At 46.7% G+C, this 17681-nt stretch overlaps 1 protein-coding gene across 5 annotated transcripts in view; it reads right to left on the bottom strand.

Annotated features, from left to right (window-relative positions):
* Positions 1–1172: 1172 nt before the first annotated feature.
* The window catches only part of Stard13 (StAR related lipid transfer domain containing 13), a 211555-nt gene continuing 195046 nt past the window's right edge, over positions 1173–17681 (bottom strand). For all 5 annotated transcript variants that reach the window (XM_075971342.1, XM_075971359.1, XM_075971333.1 and 2 more), the window contains exons 8-14: positions 15997–16195; positions 10404–10614; positions 9683–9797; positions 8660–8881; positions 8005–8222; positions 5598–5774; positions 1173–3557 (exon numbers count right to left, since the gene is read on the bottom strand). In XM_075971342.1, the coding sequence (XP_075827457.1) occupies positions 3440–3557; positions 5598–5774; positions 8005–8222; positions 8660–8881; positions 9683–9797; positions 10404–10614; positions 15997–16195 (1260 nt within the window). In that variant the 3' untranslated portion in view covers positions 1173–3439. The remainder of the gene's footprint in view (positions 3558–5597; positions 5775–8004; positions 8223–8659; positions 8882–9682; positions 9798–10403; positions 10615–15996; positions 16196–17681) is intronic.

The raw sequence follows: 17681 nt of genomic DNA, 5'->3' as shown, positions 1-17681 counted from the left end.
AAAACGGGCTTTAAATTCTTCCTTTCCTGGTGGAGGTAAAACCTCTAAGTAATGCGTATATCTGGGGGCGGATGGCAGGGGTGGCATCTTATGTTTTTATGGGCTCTATGTCATTACACTGCTGTGACTTTAAAAACCTGGAGTAGAGGGGTTAGAGAGATGGCCCCGTGGTTAAGAGTGCTTCCCGCTCTTGCAGTTCACTTTCCAGGCTCACAGCTGTCTGTAACTCCAGTTCTAGGGGTCCCAACGCACACAGCCCCCCCCTCAGGAATTTGCACATAAATTCATGAAGGCACGCACATATGCATTAATTTAAAAATAAATACAAAGAAATCTGTAAATCAGGCTGAAGTGCATGCTTGCTTAGCTAAGAGTAATTTATTTCTTTATTGAAGGACTAGCTAGGTATAAAGTTCAGAGTCATTTGTGACTGTGCATGTTTCATTTCCTGTCCACTTAACAAATGTAAAACATAACCAATAAGTTTAGTATTTGATTAAGATAAAACATTTGTTTTATAACCTTCAGATTAAGCTGGGTGGTGGTATTGCATGCTTTTAATCTCAGCACTTGTAAGGCAGAGGCAGGCAGGTTCTTTGAGTTCAAGGCCAGTCTGGTCTAGGTCCAGGACAGCCAGAGCTATGCAGGGAAGCCCTATCACAAAAACAAACAGACTCTAGATTAAAGAACATTGAAATATATGTTACTTTGATGCCTTGGAACCAAGATACCTAGTCTCCAAAAAAGATTTATATTATTATTTTACTAATTTTTACATATTTTTCATGTAATATATTTTGATATTTTCATTATACTCATTCTCCTTCCCCAGCATTCCCCAGATCATCTCCTTTTTTAATGTGTTTGTGTCTGTCTGCGTTTATGTGCCTCTGGAAGCCAGAAGTGGGCATTGGGTCACCTGGGGGTCCAGGCAGTTGAGAGCCACCATGTGGGTGCTGGGAACCGATCCCAGGTCCTCAAGAGCAGCCAGTGCTCTAACCACAGAGCCATCTCTCCAGCCCTGACATTCAACATCTAGCATATCAGCGAATGTCTGTTGACATCCTTGTGTTTGGAGCCAAAGGAGTCAACCGCATGGAAAACTCTTCTAGAGAAATATTCCTCATGAAGCATGCTTTCTGCTGACAGAATGAATCATGAAAATCCACATGTAATTTATAGAAAATAGGAAATATTTAATGTATATAAATTTATCTGCCTTGGCAATTATTTACAACTGATGATTGATACCAACAATTGAGGTAAAAATATACATGAGGTATAAATATACTATTTAAATGCAAATATTTTATTTCCATCGGCAAGATAACAGTGAATAAAATACTGTAATATTTGACAAACAAGCTCGATGCATCATTTTTCTCCCCTCCCTTTTCCTTTATTTTAAAGAGGCGCTTTGTGGTTAGCAGAGGTGATGTGATTACATGTGCATAAAATTCAGAAGTCAGGTTAGCTGCAAGAGAGAGGGGGTGAGAAATACAATCATATCATTTTATTCAGTTTTAAGCATTCCCTGGGTCCTTGTTTCTCAAAGTGTGTCGTTAAGACAGCAGCCTGCATCCCACGGGCTCATTAGGAATACAGAATGTCAGGCCCACCCAGACTGCCTGGATCCCAGCATTTTAACAAGGTCCTAGGTAGTGCCCAGTGCTTGCTAAGTAAGGATGTTCCCTGGGAAACAATGCCATTCATCCCGGGGTGCCCATTCTGCTTTCAAATGCATAGTACCCATTGCTGGAGCAGAAACAGTGTTGAGCCTGAGTAAGCCCCACTGACAATCTTGCCAGTACATAAAAAGCCATCCAGCATGGCATGCATGACGTAATGGCAGAAGTGAATTTGTCCAATCCACGCAACACTGCCCAGACAGTGGGTGACCTGTGGTCTGGCCGACCCTTTTCCAGGTAGACATGAGAATGCAAAATCCCTGCCCTGCTTTTCCTCGTGCCACACCAAACATACAGAAAACATCTTTATTCCTCCCAGTCAAACAATTGCACACCACAGATAACAGAAAACACCGCATCACTGTATGTCATACAACAACCCAGAAAGCACAGATTTGTTTTTGCTTTTCTTCCAACACCAGCTGCTGAATTAGGATATCAATCTCTGCCCAGACAGCTTAAGAAAATTTCTCCTGGACGGCAGACATAATAAGTTATCTCTCTATAGATGCTGCATTACAATAAAAATAGCAAAGCCATTCTCACATGGTTCAGGAACACCGGTTTGTTCAGTCTGTACAATAATAAATAAGGTTGGCGCCGGTGTGGGATAATGGAAAAACATGGGCTTGATACATCTGCTTGTAATTTGTACAAATAACGAACGACACAGTTTTGGTCTTCTGTTAGTTTAAAACCCTGTCTTTTAGATTGCAAGATTTTTAATAGATTAGATTTTTTTTAAGAGCATCATATATAGGACACTATGAATTCCCTGAAGCTGTGTTGACCCTGGACACTTGGAGCATCGTCTCTCTTTGTCTGGTGTCCAGAGTCAAGGTCAGTGCAAGAACATGTTGAGTAACTGTGGCCATGTAGGCCACTGGTCAAATAGGTCACTAAACAGCATTATGAGAATTATCTGAGTCTCCAGAGGACATGGGGCTCCCTTTGGCTTTGTGGACAGGCTCTGCTGTTCGCCCCTATGGAGGGGGTGGTGGTACCAGTTCTGTTTCAGTCCCTGGTGCCAACTCTAACGGTCACCTGACATCCCACTCAAACTTCATAGAGTGGGCCCAGAGGGCAATGAAAAAAATCTAGCTTTGGATTTGACGACAAACTCTTACCTGCTGCTTTGTGTTAAAGAGAAGCAAATATTATTTCGTTCAATTTATCTCAACACCCCACTCCAGTTTTTAAACATCAGAAATAAGAGGCCAGTGCGTGGAAGAAGCTTATAATGCTATTATTCTTTGGCTAGCTAATCTTTGGGTAAGCATGGGCAGACCGACAGAGGACACATTTCACGCTTTGGTTATTGGCAGCAGGTTCTGCTCAGCTGGCAGGACAGTAGGGACACAGGGTCTCCAGCAACCTGGGAAGTGCCATGTGAGGAGACTCACAGAGTCAGACACTTAACTACATATAAAACCAGTATTTTACATATATACAGCAAAGGGAGATATACACACACATATACAAATGCTACAGTACATTTATTTACAGCTAAAACAACGCTTCTTAGAAGCCTTTAAATAGCAAATTAGGCAATATGTAAGGAATAACCCATTTAATTTTAAGCAACAGATAAATGTCCAAGACATTATATTAGTAAGGATTAGCCATCTCCAGGCAGGTTAGGAATATGGTCCGTGGCCACCGGTTCCCACGGGACAGTGCACTCCACACACGGTGAGCGTTCGTTCATTCCTCTTCGTGTTCCCTGAGTTTGACGCCACACTGGGGAGAGCTCAGATTTTTGTCTCTGGACCCTCAGCAATGAGGGGCTGGAAGGAGTTTCTAATTCTGGCGACTTCAGCAGCGCAGAGGTGTCCGAAGCCTTTGCTGTACCATTCTGGGGAGTGACCCCTGTGGGAAGAGAGCAGAAGGAAGTGGGAAACTTGCCAGGGGATAGAGCTGCCCTCAGGCTTGGGTCATCAGTACCCTGGGAACAGCTCTGTGGCCTCAGGGGTCTGAGGATCTCAGTCCACCACTCAGTATTTGTCACCAAGCAGTGTCTTTATAGTTCTCCAGAATGGTACCAACTTCTCAAAGGGAACCGGAAGACTCAGTTTTAATGTAGAATTCACCAAAAACGAACAAGCCGGGCAGTGGCAGCGCACACCTTTAATCCCAGAACTCAATCAAGGCAGAGACAGGTGGATCCCTGTGAGTTTGAGTCCAGCCTGGTCTACAGAGTGAGTTCCAGGACAGCCAGAGCTACACAGTGAAAGTCAGTCTCAAAGAAAAAAAAAAACCAAAATCAACCACAAAACCCTACTGATTTTATATCTACCTCAGCACAGAATTCAGTGTTAAATGGCTTGAAGTGTTCAGCTCAAACTAGGAACAGTGGAGGGTGCAGGCATAAAAGAAACGCGAGAAGAAGTCTCAGCCAATCAAGGCTCCTCAGTTGTCACCCTCAGCACGTATGAAAAGGCAGAATTTAGAAGAAACAGAGTTTCTTGAGGCTCAATGGTCAGCCAGTCTAGCCAATTAGTGAGCATCAGGTTCAGTGAAAGACGATGCCTCCCTCCACTCCAGGTGCCCAGAGGGAGCAACTGAGGAAGACACTTAGAATTGACCTTTGCTTGACCATGTGTGTCCACATAGGCACATGTGCATATGAACATGTACACATGAATAAAAATAAATTAAAAAAACAGTAAAGAGTAGAATTCATATTTACTGAGCCTGAGGTACTGGCGTGTTCTGTATGTGCCCTCAAAGTCGAAAATAAGGACGCTACCAGGCGATCTAATGACCCTGCTCCTGGGTACATATCCAGAGAAAATGCAGTCAGCATCTCCACATGCGTGCTCATTGCAGAATTACTCATAAGGGTTGGGATGTGGAATTAACCAAAGGGCGCAGCGCCAGGTGGGTAGATAAAGCAAACGTGGCATATACATGTATACATATGTCCATCTGTCTGTCCATCTACCCACCTATCATCTGTCCGTCTGCCTGTCTGTCCATCCATCTGTCTGTCTATCTGATGATTTTTAGTCTTGAAAAGGGAGATGCTGTCTTTTGGCCATAGTGACAAAGCTGACGAACGTCGCTATGTTCAATATAATAGGCTAAGCGTAGATGGCTCAGAAGCGCATGCTCTCACTTCTACATGGAGTCTAAAAAGATGGAACTCACTGAATCAGAGGGAAGGATGGTGCTGACGGGAGACTACGAGACTATAAGGCTTGGGGTTGGGGAGGTAAATGTTGATCCTATGCTGCAACATTTTAGCTGGACTGTAGGTTCTAAGCAACTGATGGCTATGGTTACTTTTCTCATCAAGCATGTAAAGATCTGTTGTGCCCATGTGCTGTAATCAGTGTACGGTAGGGGTGTTCTTGCACCACTAAGTTTGTTCGCTGGCACTTGTGTGCCCCTCCTGTAATTCTAAAATGCATTGGAGGCAGCTTGAACGAATACTTGCGTCACTGTGCCAGCGAAGAAGCAGACGTGTTTTTCACTCTAACACTTGATTCCCTGACACTAATGACCATCATTCCATCCCATTCCACACAGGTGACTCTAGGGGAAACAGCATGTTCTTGATCATTGTTGGATATTTTCATAGCTTGACTTGCTGGTTCTGCTGTATGGACATATGTCAAAACATCCTTGTGTATGCCACAAACACCACGCCATTACATGTTTGTGGAAAGGCATGAATGAATTAGAAAAAAAATGAAAAGAAAGAGGAGCAAATTCTAAAGGCCAAATGCCAGCATTTTCGGAAAGGGGATGGCGAGACTAGGGTGTGTGATCCTCTGGAAGCTGGTTCATGGTGGTGAGGAAACAGACTAGCGGAGGAAGGCATCAGAATGACAAGCAGGGTTTGGGTGCACATACCCTGTGAGCTGAGGCTCATGGGAACTGCCAACACCCAGTGTGGCCACTTACTTCAGGTCTATCCTGCAGATGTGGGTCAGCCTGGACTTGCCGGAACCGCATGGTTCTATCAGGTACTGAGAGTCCATCACCACCGCCCGCACGCCGCCCATCAGCTGGGCTTCTTCATGCTCCACAGACAGGGATACCAGGGTGCACATTCCTTTGGGCAAGTCAGTCTTCCAGGTCCTGGAAGCAAACAAGCCATGCTTCAGAGTGGTGGGAAGAGAGACGGGAGACCCCCAAGCACACAGCTAAACTCACACTTAAGCCTCCTGCCCTAAACCTGGGCTCTATAGCTCCAGTGTGAGGATTAAGCTAATGGTTTCTGTGAGCTTGTATGAAGTTTACAAAGTGAGGTTCAAAGCACAGATATCAGCCTCCTACTTAGAGGGTGGAAGCTCCCAGACCTGGGTTTGGAACCCCAAACTGAGGCTCCATCCCCTACCCATCATCAGAAGGCTACCATTTAGAATCAGCACTCACTCAATCGTTCTATGTGCTGGGCCTGAGAAGCCATGAGGACATGAAGATGCTTACAGCCCAGGGGGAGAGACAAGCAAGTCTAAGAAGAACCCTGCAGACAGTGAAGGAAGTGCAGTGTGCTTTCATGGAGAGCTGGGGCCAGGGGACGGGGCAGAGGAGATAAGTAAGTTTGACCCAGGGGAGTGCAAAAAGGGTCTGAGGGGAGAACTGGGTTGGCAAAGGAGCATAAGCGTAAGGAACTGAGTTCAATCCCCAGCACTGACATAAAAAGTCAGGCTTGATGGTGCACACTTGGAGTCTCATCACTGGGGAGGTGGAGGCAAGATGTTCTCTGGACCTGTCCGGCCAGTCAGCTTAGCCTACTAGCCTCAGGTCCCAAAGAGAGACCCTGCCTCAAAGATAATGAAGTAGATGGCTCCCGAGGAACAATACCCAAGATTGACCTCTGGCCTAGGCACACATGTGCAGGCATGAGCACACACACACGCACACACACACAAAACGCATTCACACGCGCACACACACACACACACATATGCACACACCCTCTACCATGCATACTCACACACATACACTTCCTCTCTCACACACACTCAAGCACATACTCTCGTACATATACACACACTTTCTCACACATACATGCACTTTCACATACACATTTCCATACACACACACACACACACACACACATACACACACACACACTCAGAAGTCTAAACTCTCAGAGGAGACCATGATCGGTCAGCCGGCTGCTGCCTGCTACAGGCACCCTCAGAGCCAGAAGCTGTGACTGGCATAGGGGATTTTGGGATGATCTACAGGAAGTAGCAGGCTGGTGGAGTCACTGGAGACGGAAGGAGGAACGTTCTGTGCAGGGACTCCCCATCTGCACAACTCCAGTCCTGGACAGCTTGCTTTCTGCTTGTGAGTTGCAGGGTCCCATTTTAATGCCACAAGATGAGGGATGCCCTAATAACTGGCAGAGGCCACCGCAGCTAATGGTCTACGTTCTCCATCAGGACAAGGTTGCTGGGATACACACAGATGGTTAGGAGAAACGCACACTTCAAAATTAAGGTCCCAAGGATCCAAACCAAATGCACAAAGGGCCCATGACCAGTCAGCTTTGGTTTGCCCCCAGAGGTCACTTCAGAAGGCAACTATTTCAAACATGCATTTGGGGATTTCACTAGAGAATCCTCTTATACAGCTGATCCCCAAAGAAGAAATTGTTTACTCGTGTTTTTTAATAAAAAGGATATATTGCTCTAATTACATTTTGTTCGTGGTCTTAAGTCTTCCCCAGCCCCTGTTCTCGCTGATGAAACAGTGCATGTCTGCTGTGCAAACTTCTGGGATTGGATGAGCATCCCACTCCAAGGCAAAAGGGCAAGGTTCTGGGACTAACCCCTAAACCCACCAGAAACAATATTTCCACGGCAGACACGGCTCAGGAAGCTTGGCCAGGACTGAATTTTAATAGAAAGCCCAGTGTCTCCACACACTGGGACTTCTGGGGCTGAGCAGGAACTGCCATACATGGCAATTAATTGTGAACGTGTGAGGTCACACACACTCCCATCTTCAAATTCTCCAAAATGAAAATCTGTTTTCCCCAAGGAGAAAGACAAAACCAGAAGAAAGGCCAATTGGCTTTGATTTGCATAACTTGGCAGACAAACCCTACGAACAGCATCTATTCTGGGGCCTCTGCTCTGAGGATGTGATAGTCATGGCCTAATAAACTGTGTGTACCACAGGAGAAAGGCCATCAGAGAGCCTGGGCAGAGCTGTAAATTGAGTGAAGATTCCGGAAGTCAGAGAGGAGCTTAGAGCCCCAGAGCAGGCTGGGAGGACTGGGGGAAGTGCTTCTGTCGGCAGCTCTCATCTTGCCTTGGGAGCAGGACCTCATACGTCACGGAGTCAGGCTTACCTGAGAACCACGAAGTCTCTGGAGGGATGCGGGGCCATGCTGTTCAGCACGTACTGGTAGATTTCGGTTTGTCTGTCCAAAGTTTCCACAACTTTCCACTGCACGAAGTCCTCATCCCACAGGTGGCGTTCCCTCAGCACACGATTCAACACCACAGACGGTGGTGCCTCCACCTCCACAGACGCCTTCCACAGCTTCAGCGGGTTCCCGTCCCCCACCTTGGCAAAGACATGGGCAAGGGCTGAAGAGATCACTAGGGGCCACCCAGACCTACCCTTATCCTGCTGTGCGGGCCTTCTAAACCATCGCTGGTTATATAAAGTGAGCTGGTCATGCTGCACCCGGACTTAAAATGCAAATACTTCAGTCCTCAGGCCAGACATGTTCTAATCCACTTAACTTCCATGTTTGCAGTCTGACAGGCACTCTTAGAATGCTCCTCTTTGCAAGTGAAAAATGCTCGGCATTGATTTTTCCCAGCATCACAGAAAAGGGGCCGAGACTGACTGGGATCCAGCAGCCCTCTGTACAGGCTGGGCTCCGATGAGAGTGCTGTTGGCGGCCTTCGAATAGAGCGGCACCTGGACCTTCGCCGTTCGCGCAGGCGCTAAGTCCCACGGTGCCGCCCACATTCTGCAGCGGAAGTGAATCTTACCTTTTTGAAAGCCAGGTCTGTGTTGTCGGGGCTGGAGCATGCGACCCACCCTTTGAATTTCTCCCTAGCTTCTTTCTGGAGGCCTTGGACAAGATGCTCCAGGTACGTGTGGAAAGTTGCCCCGCTCTCTGCCACCTGCGTTCCCAAGTCTTCCAGGCTGGGTGCATGGATCTCAGCCTCCAAGTAGGAGCTCCGAGACTGGACCACCATCTCATGTGGGACCTGAGCCAGGGAATGGACGGAAGAACAAAGCAGTGAGCTAAAGAGATTCTGAGGCTGGCTGAGGAGACAGAGTCATGCCTCTCCAGTCAAGGGCGAGCATGGGCTGGGCCATCTTAGACCAGGGTCTAAGAAAGTCAGGAAACCCAAATAGGATTTGTGAGCTGATGTTTATTATCCCAAACACTGGGAAGCCTTCCTGATCACGTGTTCCACTTTGCTTTTTATTCCTTCTGGCAAGCGTGGGCTCAGACGGCGTCACTCCTTCACACGCACTGACACATGGAGGGAAAGCACAGCTGTGACTCAGACATGCCTTCACTACTTGCCGTACAGCTCTCCCGCCGACAAAGGCCGGTGTTGCCATAGAGAGCGTGCCAGGTGTCCCCACTTGTCTCTTGAATGCATGTGCGGCTACGGCTACAATCATAGGCTGTCAATCATCCTAGTGACAAGGAATACTCAATCATACTCAAGCGCACGTGCATACGCATACACAGAGAAAGAGAGACAGGCAGACAGACAGAGGAGGACCCTAATCACGTCTTGAGACAAAAATAAAAGGTCACTAGCTGACCAACTGGCCTTAAGCCTGACAAAGGAAGGCAGTTCAACTGTCTGTATGAAAAATTGTCGTGATGAGCTTCAGTTGCCAGTGGCTGTCAAAGCCTGGACTATACAGCTAGCTCTTCATAACTCCTGGGGGCGGAGACCAGAGCTGCAGTGCACAGGGCTGTCGTCGGAAAATGGAGAGCGATCATCCCTCCCCTTGTTCCCAATCTGCTGCTAGTTCCACAGCCTCACCTCAAAGAGTCGGTTGCACTCTGTGATCATGTGGGCGAGCCCCTGGGCTGCAGCTAGATTTTCATTGAGGTCCTTCTGATCTGGCTTCCCAGTGGCATATTTCTTTTGGATGACCCTGTAATCGAATGAGAGTGTGCTAAGCAGATCCCCAGTCGGAGTATGTTGGGATACCCAGGCCGTCCCATCTGTTTGCTGTTTATCCCCAGATGCTGCCCAGATCCCAGGCTTTCTCCTTTCCAAATAAAAACCAGTGACCGCACATTTTTAGATGCTCCGAGGCAGGCTGGCAGGCTGACAACTCACAGCCAAAAGCCATGGAAAAGTACAAAGACAGGAAGAGCTGTAGGTGGAAAAATTATGTTTCTTTCTCCCTTTGAAACTGCTCCACTGCAGGTTCCCGTGCCTTGCTTTATAAATATAGCCTTTTAAAACCAACGATTGTAAATTTCTTTTTATGTATGTTCCTTCTCCTTCCCACTCAAATAAAATAAAGCAAAACTTCTTGGACTTTCTGGATTGCTACTGATGTCATTCAGGGCTACCTCAGTAGTGCTACGCACCTCAGCCCAGGAATGAGGGTGCCTCACCCCCCCCCCCCCCCCCGCAAAGCCTTCTGTCTGAACTGTCCTACAACAACACTTTTGTTTAATTTTACTTAAGAAAATGGGCCTTGGTGGGAGCCCTGGTTTGGGAACGGCTGACAGTGCTGAGGAGAACTCACCTTGGTGAGCTGTCTTTCTTCAGTAAGTTAAGGTGAAAGAGGGAGGGGGCCAGGCACACGGCCAGGTTCATGGGCGTCATCTGATTCTCTTCCACTAAGTTCACGACGTCGTGGAGGAAGCACAGGAGCGTCTGCAGGGCCTCCCGGTTTTCATCCGCCAGCAGCAAGATAGCTGCCTGCACAGCCTGCAGCTGCTGTTCCTTGGGGACATCTGAAGAGAAGTGGGCGTCAGGTTGTTAGAGGGACAGAGCAGAGCCGGTGGGGGAGAAATGCATGCACTCCTCTTCCAGACAGAAGACATGCAGAGACATCATCTGTAGTTAATCTGAGAAGTCACAGTGAGGGGCAGAGCTGGAGTTCGAAGCTCATCTGGGCAAACTCCAGAACCCGTCTGAGTGTCCCAGAGGTACTGAGAGCAAAGCCACCACCCTGCGTCTCACACTCTGAGCACCAGGCTCGTCTCTCTTCATATTGCTATATTAGTGGAAGCTGGTGATGGATTGGGGCTCTGTTAGCCTGGCTGCTCTCTTGCTCATCCTCTTTGCCAGGCAGCGCTAGGGACAGCCAAGGTTGGGTGGGACTCACTTGTGAAAGCCACTGGGTGAAAAGACAAAGACCTGGTCCTTCCCCACCACAGTAGAGCCCTAGGCCGTGTTGCTGGTGTGCTTCGGTGAACCTTGAGCAATCAATGGCTGAGCTGTTTGCCCTGGGCCACCCCTGGGGAGCCAGTGCCTCATGGATGAGTGGATCCTTCCTGTCCCTACAAGTCACCAGACCTCAGAAGAAGGCACTGATCTGACTTTGAATGGTCACCAAGTGTCACCTGTTTGATGAGGAACAGGAACCAGGTTCCCTACAGCTCTGGGGAGTAAATAGCATCTCTCCCTCCCTCTGAAGGGCACTCTTGTGGAGGTGGTGGGCACTGATCATATAGGCTTAAGAGGTAAATGGCTCAAAAACACAACGTGGAAAAACAAAAATCACAACAAATTGGGAACGAGGGTCTGTATTTTTTTTTTTTTTTTTGGTTTTTCGAGACAGGGTTTCTCTGTGGTTTTGGAGCCTGTCCTGGAACTAGCTCTTGTAGACCAGGCTGGTCTCGAACTCACAGAGATCCGCCTGCCTCTGCCTCCCAAGTGCTGGGATTAAAGGCGTGCGCCACCACCGCCCGGCGAGGGTCTGTATTTTACTGTCCTCTTGGCTGTGATTGGTTCATGATCATTTAGGTTTGATTCAAAGACACAGGCAGGAGCTCACTGATGAATATGACTGATCTAAAAGAGCCACGCCCGGGAGCGGAGGTCTTCATAGTAAGGTGCTTGTACTCCTGAGGCACGGGGCAGTGTGCTCATGACAGTCCCTTGAGCTTTCAATTGTGCTTTATGATGTACACACTATCTCACTGTATGTCACTGTGCCTTTAATGTAATAAAGAAGCACACACTCAGGTATCAATTACTGGTAGAGGTGCCTGATAGAAAAGAATCAGCCCTGCCTGCTCTAGACACGCAGTGTCTGGGATCCCGAGGCTGGAGGATATGTGCTCCCGTGAGTGTCTGTGCTGGGCTCCCCTGGCCCTCTCTAGCATTCTTGCAGGTCAGCAAATCCAGATGTCTTGGAAAGAGTAACCACGTGTTAGGGTTCACCCTGTCTATTGCATATTGGCCAAAGGTGTGACTGGGTTTTCTGGAGAACAGCACTTGTGTCTGAGTGACAGTGAAATTGCTCTTTTTCTTCCCTGGCCTATGTGGAAACCAGTATAACTGATGGTGTAAGATCACTCATAGCCATGAACTGCTTGTAAATGCAGCCAAGGAAGGTGTCCCCTGTGTGGGCGTGTTATCTAACCTCAGCCCCTTCCGCTCCAGCTTTTGCTCCCACGCTGTTCTTCTCGAAGTCACTGGCGATGCGCATATGCCGTCTCTGTGTCCTTTCTTTTCCTGTGCTCCTTTGTCTATCTGAAGATATGCTTATTCCGGATTCTACTGGCTTTGCTCATTATACCACACTTGCTGTTACAAGAGGCATTGTTGTGGTCCCTGTCTCTTTCTTGGTTCTTGGGAAATGGTTCTAGATCTGTCCGTGTTTAGTACCATAAAATCTATGACCACGTGGGTGGCGACCTGTCTTTCACACTCAGCATCCTCTCCTGACTGCTTTGTCTCTGCTCTTGGTCCCTTCTCCTTTCCCTTTCTATGTCTCCCCTCCATGCCCCCCCCCCACCAGGCCACCAAGTCTGAAAGTCTTAGGGTGTCTCAGGTCCCTCACCGTCCTCTCTTATAGACTGGTAGGATTAAGATCTTCTCATGACCCACCCAACACTGAGCTCAAGTTAAGCCTCTGATGGCATCAAGCGAGAAAACAGAGATTCTTTCTTTCTTTCTTTCTTTCTTTCTTTCTTTCTTTCTTTCTTTCTTTCTTTTCTTTCTTTCTTTCTTTTTCTTTTTCTTTTTTTTTTGGTTTTTTGAGACAGCATTTCTCTGTGACTTTGGAGCCTGTCCTGGAAAGAGCTCTTGTAGACCTGGCTGGCCTCGAACTCACAGAGATCCGCCAGCCTCTGCCTCCTAAGTGCTGGGATTAAAGGTGTGTGCCACCACCACCCAGCTAGACAGAGATACTTTGGAGACCTGGGAGGCAGCCGAACCTGAGTACCAGCTTGGATACCTGTTGCTAAGCCATGGAATCTATCTGTTGGAACCCCAGGAGTGTGCCAGCTCCCTAAGCTTCCGTTCATGTCTACCTGGTTCCTCTTACTCACCAGGTCCTGAGTCACAGATCCAAAATCAGTTCTGATGAATTTTCACCCTTGTGACCTACTTTCCTTCCCTTCTCCACCAACAAAACACACACTCCTTTTGGTTATGGGCTGTTGGGAGGGTTGGGCCCTCCCACGGATCCAGGGATGAACCATATCAGCTCATACCAAAGGTGGTCCGTCACTCAATTCCTCTTTCCATGGACTGGGTTAGGGTCATTGTAAACCAGTTTAGGCTGGTGGGACCAGTGATGACATTAGGAGTTTCTGTGAGGTTCATGTTCTCCATGAGAAGAGACATATGTCCAAGGAGATGCTTGGCACTCTCTTGGTGCCTCGCAGTGTGACTTTACGGAGATGTGGCAATTCTGTGAATTCTGTAGGTTCTGGCAACTGTGCCGAGACTGAACCACTCCGTAAGCACACTTCGTTGTAGTCTGACTTTGAGAGCGGCAAAGACCCTGCTGTCCTAGCAGCACTGGACTGTAGGTTTACCCAACACTGGCATGGTTTAATTTCACTTTTCTTCATGCCATGTGTACTAATAAAACATTCTACTTGTTAAATAACTATTTGTGTTGGGAGATCGGTTCTGCTTCGGGCGTTGTAACTAAGTCTTCCAATATCTGGTGGCTCTCCAGTTCATACCAGATCAAGTATAAACCTCTTGCCCTAGTCATTAATGCCACTTTCTTGTGACCGTGGCCTCCTAGATTCTGGGTGTCCCCTGGTGCAATGCTGTGTATTTTGCATTCAGTCAGGACTGATGGAAGAGGGAAATGATGACTATGTGTTACTTTCATTGGTTAATAAAGAAACTGCCTTGGCCCTGATAGGACAGAAAATTAGGTAGGTGGAGTAGACAGAACAGAATTCTGGGAGAAAGAAAGCTGAGTCAATCAGTCGCCATGAATCTCCTACTCCAGACAGACACAGGTTAAGATCTTTCCTGGTAAGCCACCTTGTGGTGTTACAAAGATTATTAGAAATGGGTTAATCGAGATGTGAGAATTAGCCAATAAGAGGATAGAACTAATGGGCCAAGCATTGTTTAAAAGAATACAGTTTCCATATAGTTATTTCTGGTAAAGCTAGCCGTGTGGGAGCTGGGCAGTGGGAAATGGCCGCAGCTCCTACTACACAGGACAAATCCCCTGCACACTTCTGACACAGTGATTTGCTTCGTCCACAACGTGTTCCTTCATAACGACCTCCAACCATTTCCTTCTACCAGGTTCCCATTGCTGGCCTCAACCTTCATGGATCTGTCTTTGTAACCATTCTTTTCCTTTTTTGAACGGATGCTCTCCAACTGTATTGCAGTCATTTATGCACTGGTCTCACTTCCCTCTAGTCGAAGGTCCCTAAGGACAGACATTGAGTGCCACACAGTCTAAGCTCTGCAGCGCTCAACACAGCCCTGCTCTGTAAATGTGTGCTCCGATAAAATGGAGCCCTGCTTTAATCTGGCTTCTTGGTTGCAAGTCTAGGGAAGAGCTAAAAAGATATTTATCTCTTGGAAATAATTTAGCTTTAGCTGTAGATAGTGCCAGCTTCAACCCAAGGGCTGATTGAATGCAAATACTATATCCATAAGGAGGTTTAATTGAAAAACAGAGTGTGACCTCTTCCTGCAACACCGCCGTGAACATTTTTTGTGGGGCTCCAGGAGCATGAATTCAGCTTAACCTATTCACTTTGACAACATAAGATTTATTTAGTGTGCCGCCCTTTATTCTGTTTTGATGGGTGGTACAGTCCTCCCTGAATTGTAATATTACGCACTTCTTAAACACATGTGGTACAGAGTGTCTGTAGCAGCGGTCTTCAGATTGGATCAGTTCCATCTCGGGACCCATTTGAGGAATATTTTGATGTAAAAATCGAAGTCTGTGGACCAGAGTAATTTTGCCCTAAGAAACGATACTTGGGCCACGAAGCTCCTTGCCAATTTGTAATGATATCATTATCCTATCGAGAAAAGGCCTGCCTGCTCCTTCCTAATGCCCGCCTTTGTAACTATGTTTAGCAGAATGGGCCTTTAAATCAATTGTTCTTCTCATTACTACTTTAGCTATAGTGGATGAGTGAAGAACTACTGATTTAATGTCACTTAAACCCTTCCAAATGAAAATGTAAGCTAGCTGAATTAAGGTATAACCTTGATTTGGTTGCTTACATATCACCAGTTAAAATACATCTGCTTCCTTGTTTGTTTCTAACTGTTATAATTCACTTGACTCTGAGTCTACTATCAAATTTTGTATCAAAGAGAATGCTTACCTTCCAAAAATGAAATTAGGTTTAACACGCACATGCGTGTGCACACACACAATTCTATTAGATACTGTTTTGTTTTAAATACATTAGAAATAGATTGGAAGTTAGCTTGAGAATCTATACAAAGATGTACTGAGAAGGCATATATTGATCTTGGGAAGGTATCCTCAGACACATACAAAGAATGGCATGGAGATATACATAGCAAACCGAGCAAAGGCTATTTCTGAAGAAGTAGGATTGTAACTTTTATATGCTTCTTCACAAATTCAGGAATTACTTGTATAATTAAAATTCCATCTCTTGTAGGGCTGGGGATGTGGCTCAGAAGCTGAAAGTGCTGTTTACACAGAGGAGCCAGGTTTGGGTACCCACATGGTGGCTCACAGTCATCTGTTACTTGAGTTCCAGGGGATCTGATGCCCTCTTCTGGCCTCCATGGGCACTGCATGCATGTGGTGCACATACACACATGCAGACACACACACATACATAATAAATACATCTTTAAAATTCCACCCTTTTGACAGGTGGGCCCACTGTACCATTGCTACTTACACTGATAGATGTGGAGGAAGGTCTCACTGAGCTTGTTGGTGAACAGGGGCTCAGGGAGGTCCCGGAAGAACTGCTTCACCATGTCTGCCACGTCATACGCAGACTGGTCTTCGTAGCTCACGTTCTCAGGGAAGCTCTCGTTCATTTGACGCAGAGCATGGATTCGAGACTTCACTCCCGACTTGCGGAAAAGTCCCACCTGAAATGAGTCACAAGGACATGTAAGCCTGGTTTCCTTTTGCCTACAACTTCTTTCTTGGGGTTGGAATTCTGGATGTAAAGGGGAGGCCCAGGGCCAGGACTGGAAGGACTGGATGAGCTAGAAAATCATCCTACCTCCACAATTCTGAGTTTCCAGTAACTCAGTAACTGAGTTTCCAGTTTAGGTAACAGTCAAGCATTGACCCCCTTCCTGTCAGATACACGGATAGTATCCCTCCCCACAGAGCCCCAGCGGAGACTTAATGTCCAGACACATGTGGATGTGATTATGTGCTTTCCAAGTTGTAAGCTCTTGTAACAGCATAGGTGTGACTTGACTCATTTTTTTTTTCAACAAGTATCCATACAAGGATATCTCCCAACAAGAGGTTTGGTCAAAATGATGTACTTGGAGAATGGAAACATTTCAGAGATGCAGGCATATCCCTATGGGGAATGAGTCTATGGGGAACCGACTCCTAAAACAAAACTTTGTAAGCACACATTCTGAGTTCCTCATTTGATTTTCTTTCTTTGAAATACTTGGCACCTGTGATGTGTTTCTCACATGCCTGGAACCTGACATGATCAGCTGGGGTGTGTGTGACTGGTTCCTGGGTGGCTTTTTATAGACAGTAGCAGATGTGGGAAACGTAAAAGCAATGGACTGTTAAGCAAGAAAAGAGACCGGGTTTTTAAAAAAGTAGGTAGAAGCCACTTGGTAGAAATTCCAGTTCCTCTAGGGTCAGCACTTCATGAAATCAAAATATGTGCTCAGGGTTGTACTCAATGCTCAAAATTGTGCTCCACTTATCAACTGCATTGCTTTAAATCAGCCAGTTGCGTAAGAAAGTGAGGCTGAGCCGGGCGGTGGTGGCGCACACCTTTAATCCCAGCACTTGGGAGGCAGAGACAGGCGGATCTCTGTGAGTTTGAGACCAGCCTGGTCTACAAGAGCTAGTTCCAGGATAGGCTCCAAAACCACAGAGAAATCCTGACTCGAAACGAAAAAGCAAAAAAAAAAAAAAAAAAAAAAAAGAAAGAAAGAAAGAAAGAAAAGGCTGAGCTGTGCACTGAGTGAGGCTGGACCACTGCTGGCTGAGCTTGCGTACTCAAGCGCAGCTGTGCACTCTTCTGTAGAATCCAATCTGTATCCTTTCTTTTCACCTTGGCTAGAGACTATGGATTATGAAGTTGTCTTTGTAAGACCCAGACCCATCTCTTACATCCCAGTGTGTAGACTTTTTCATCTTTAGACTTAGACCCCTTGGTCCCTGATAAACAGAAAGTGATAAGAATAGTTTAAAAATAATGCCTTTTAGACGTGTAAAAACATCTTAGGAACCCCACTACACCCAAGAAGACTGGACCTGATAACCAGAACCCAGTGCCATCCCTCAGTCAAGATCACCAGACAGTCCTAGAAGCACAGGACACCCATTGGACAGTCTCTAGGCAGAGATGAGGAGCAATGCTGTGCTCGG

The sequence above is a fragment of the Microtus pennsylvanicus genome, chromosome 1 (assembly GCF_037038515.1).
Source record: "Microtus pennsylvanicus isolate mMicPen1 chromosome 1, mMicPen1.hap1, whole genome shotgun sequence".
Taxonomy (NCBI): domain Eukaryota; kingdom Metazoa; phylum Chordata; class Mammalia; order Rodentia; family Cricetidae; genus Microtus; species Microtus pennsylvanicus.
Note: the sequence above shows the minus strand (reverse complement) of the source record. Positions and strands in the feature narration are given on the sequence as shown.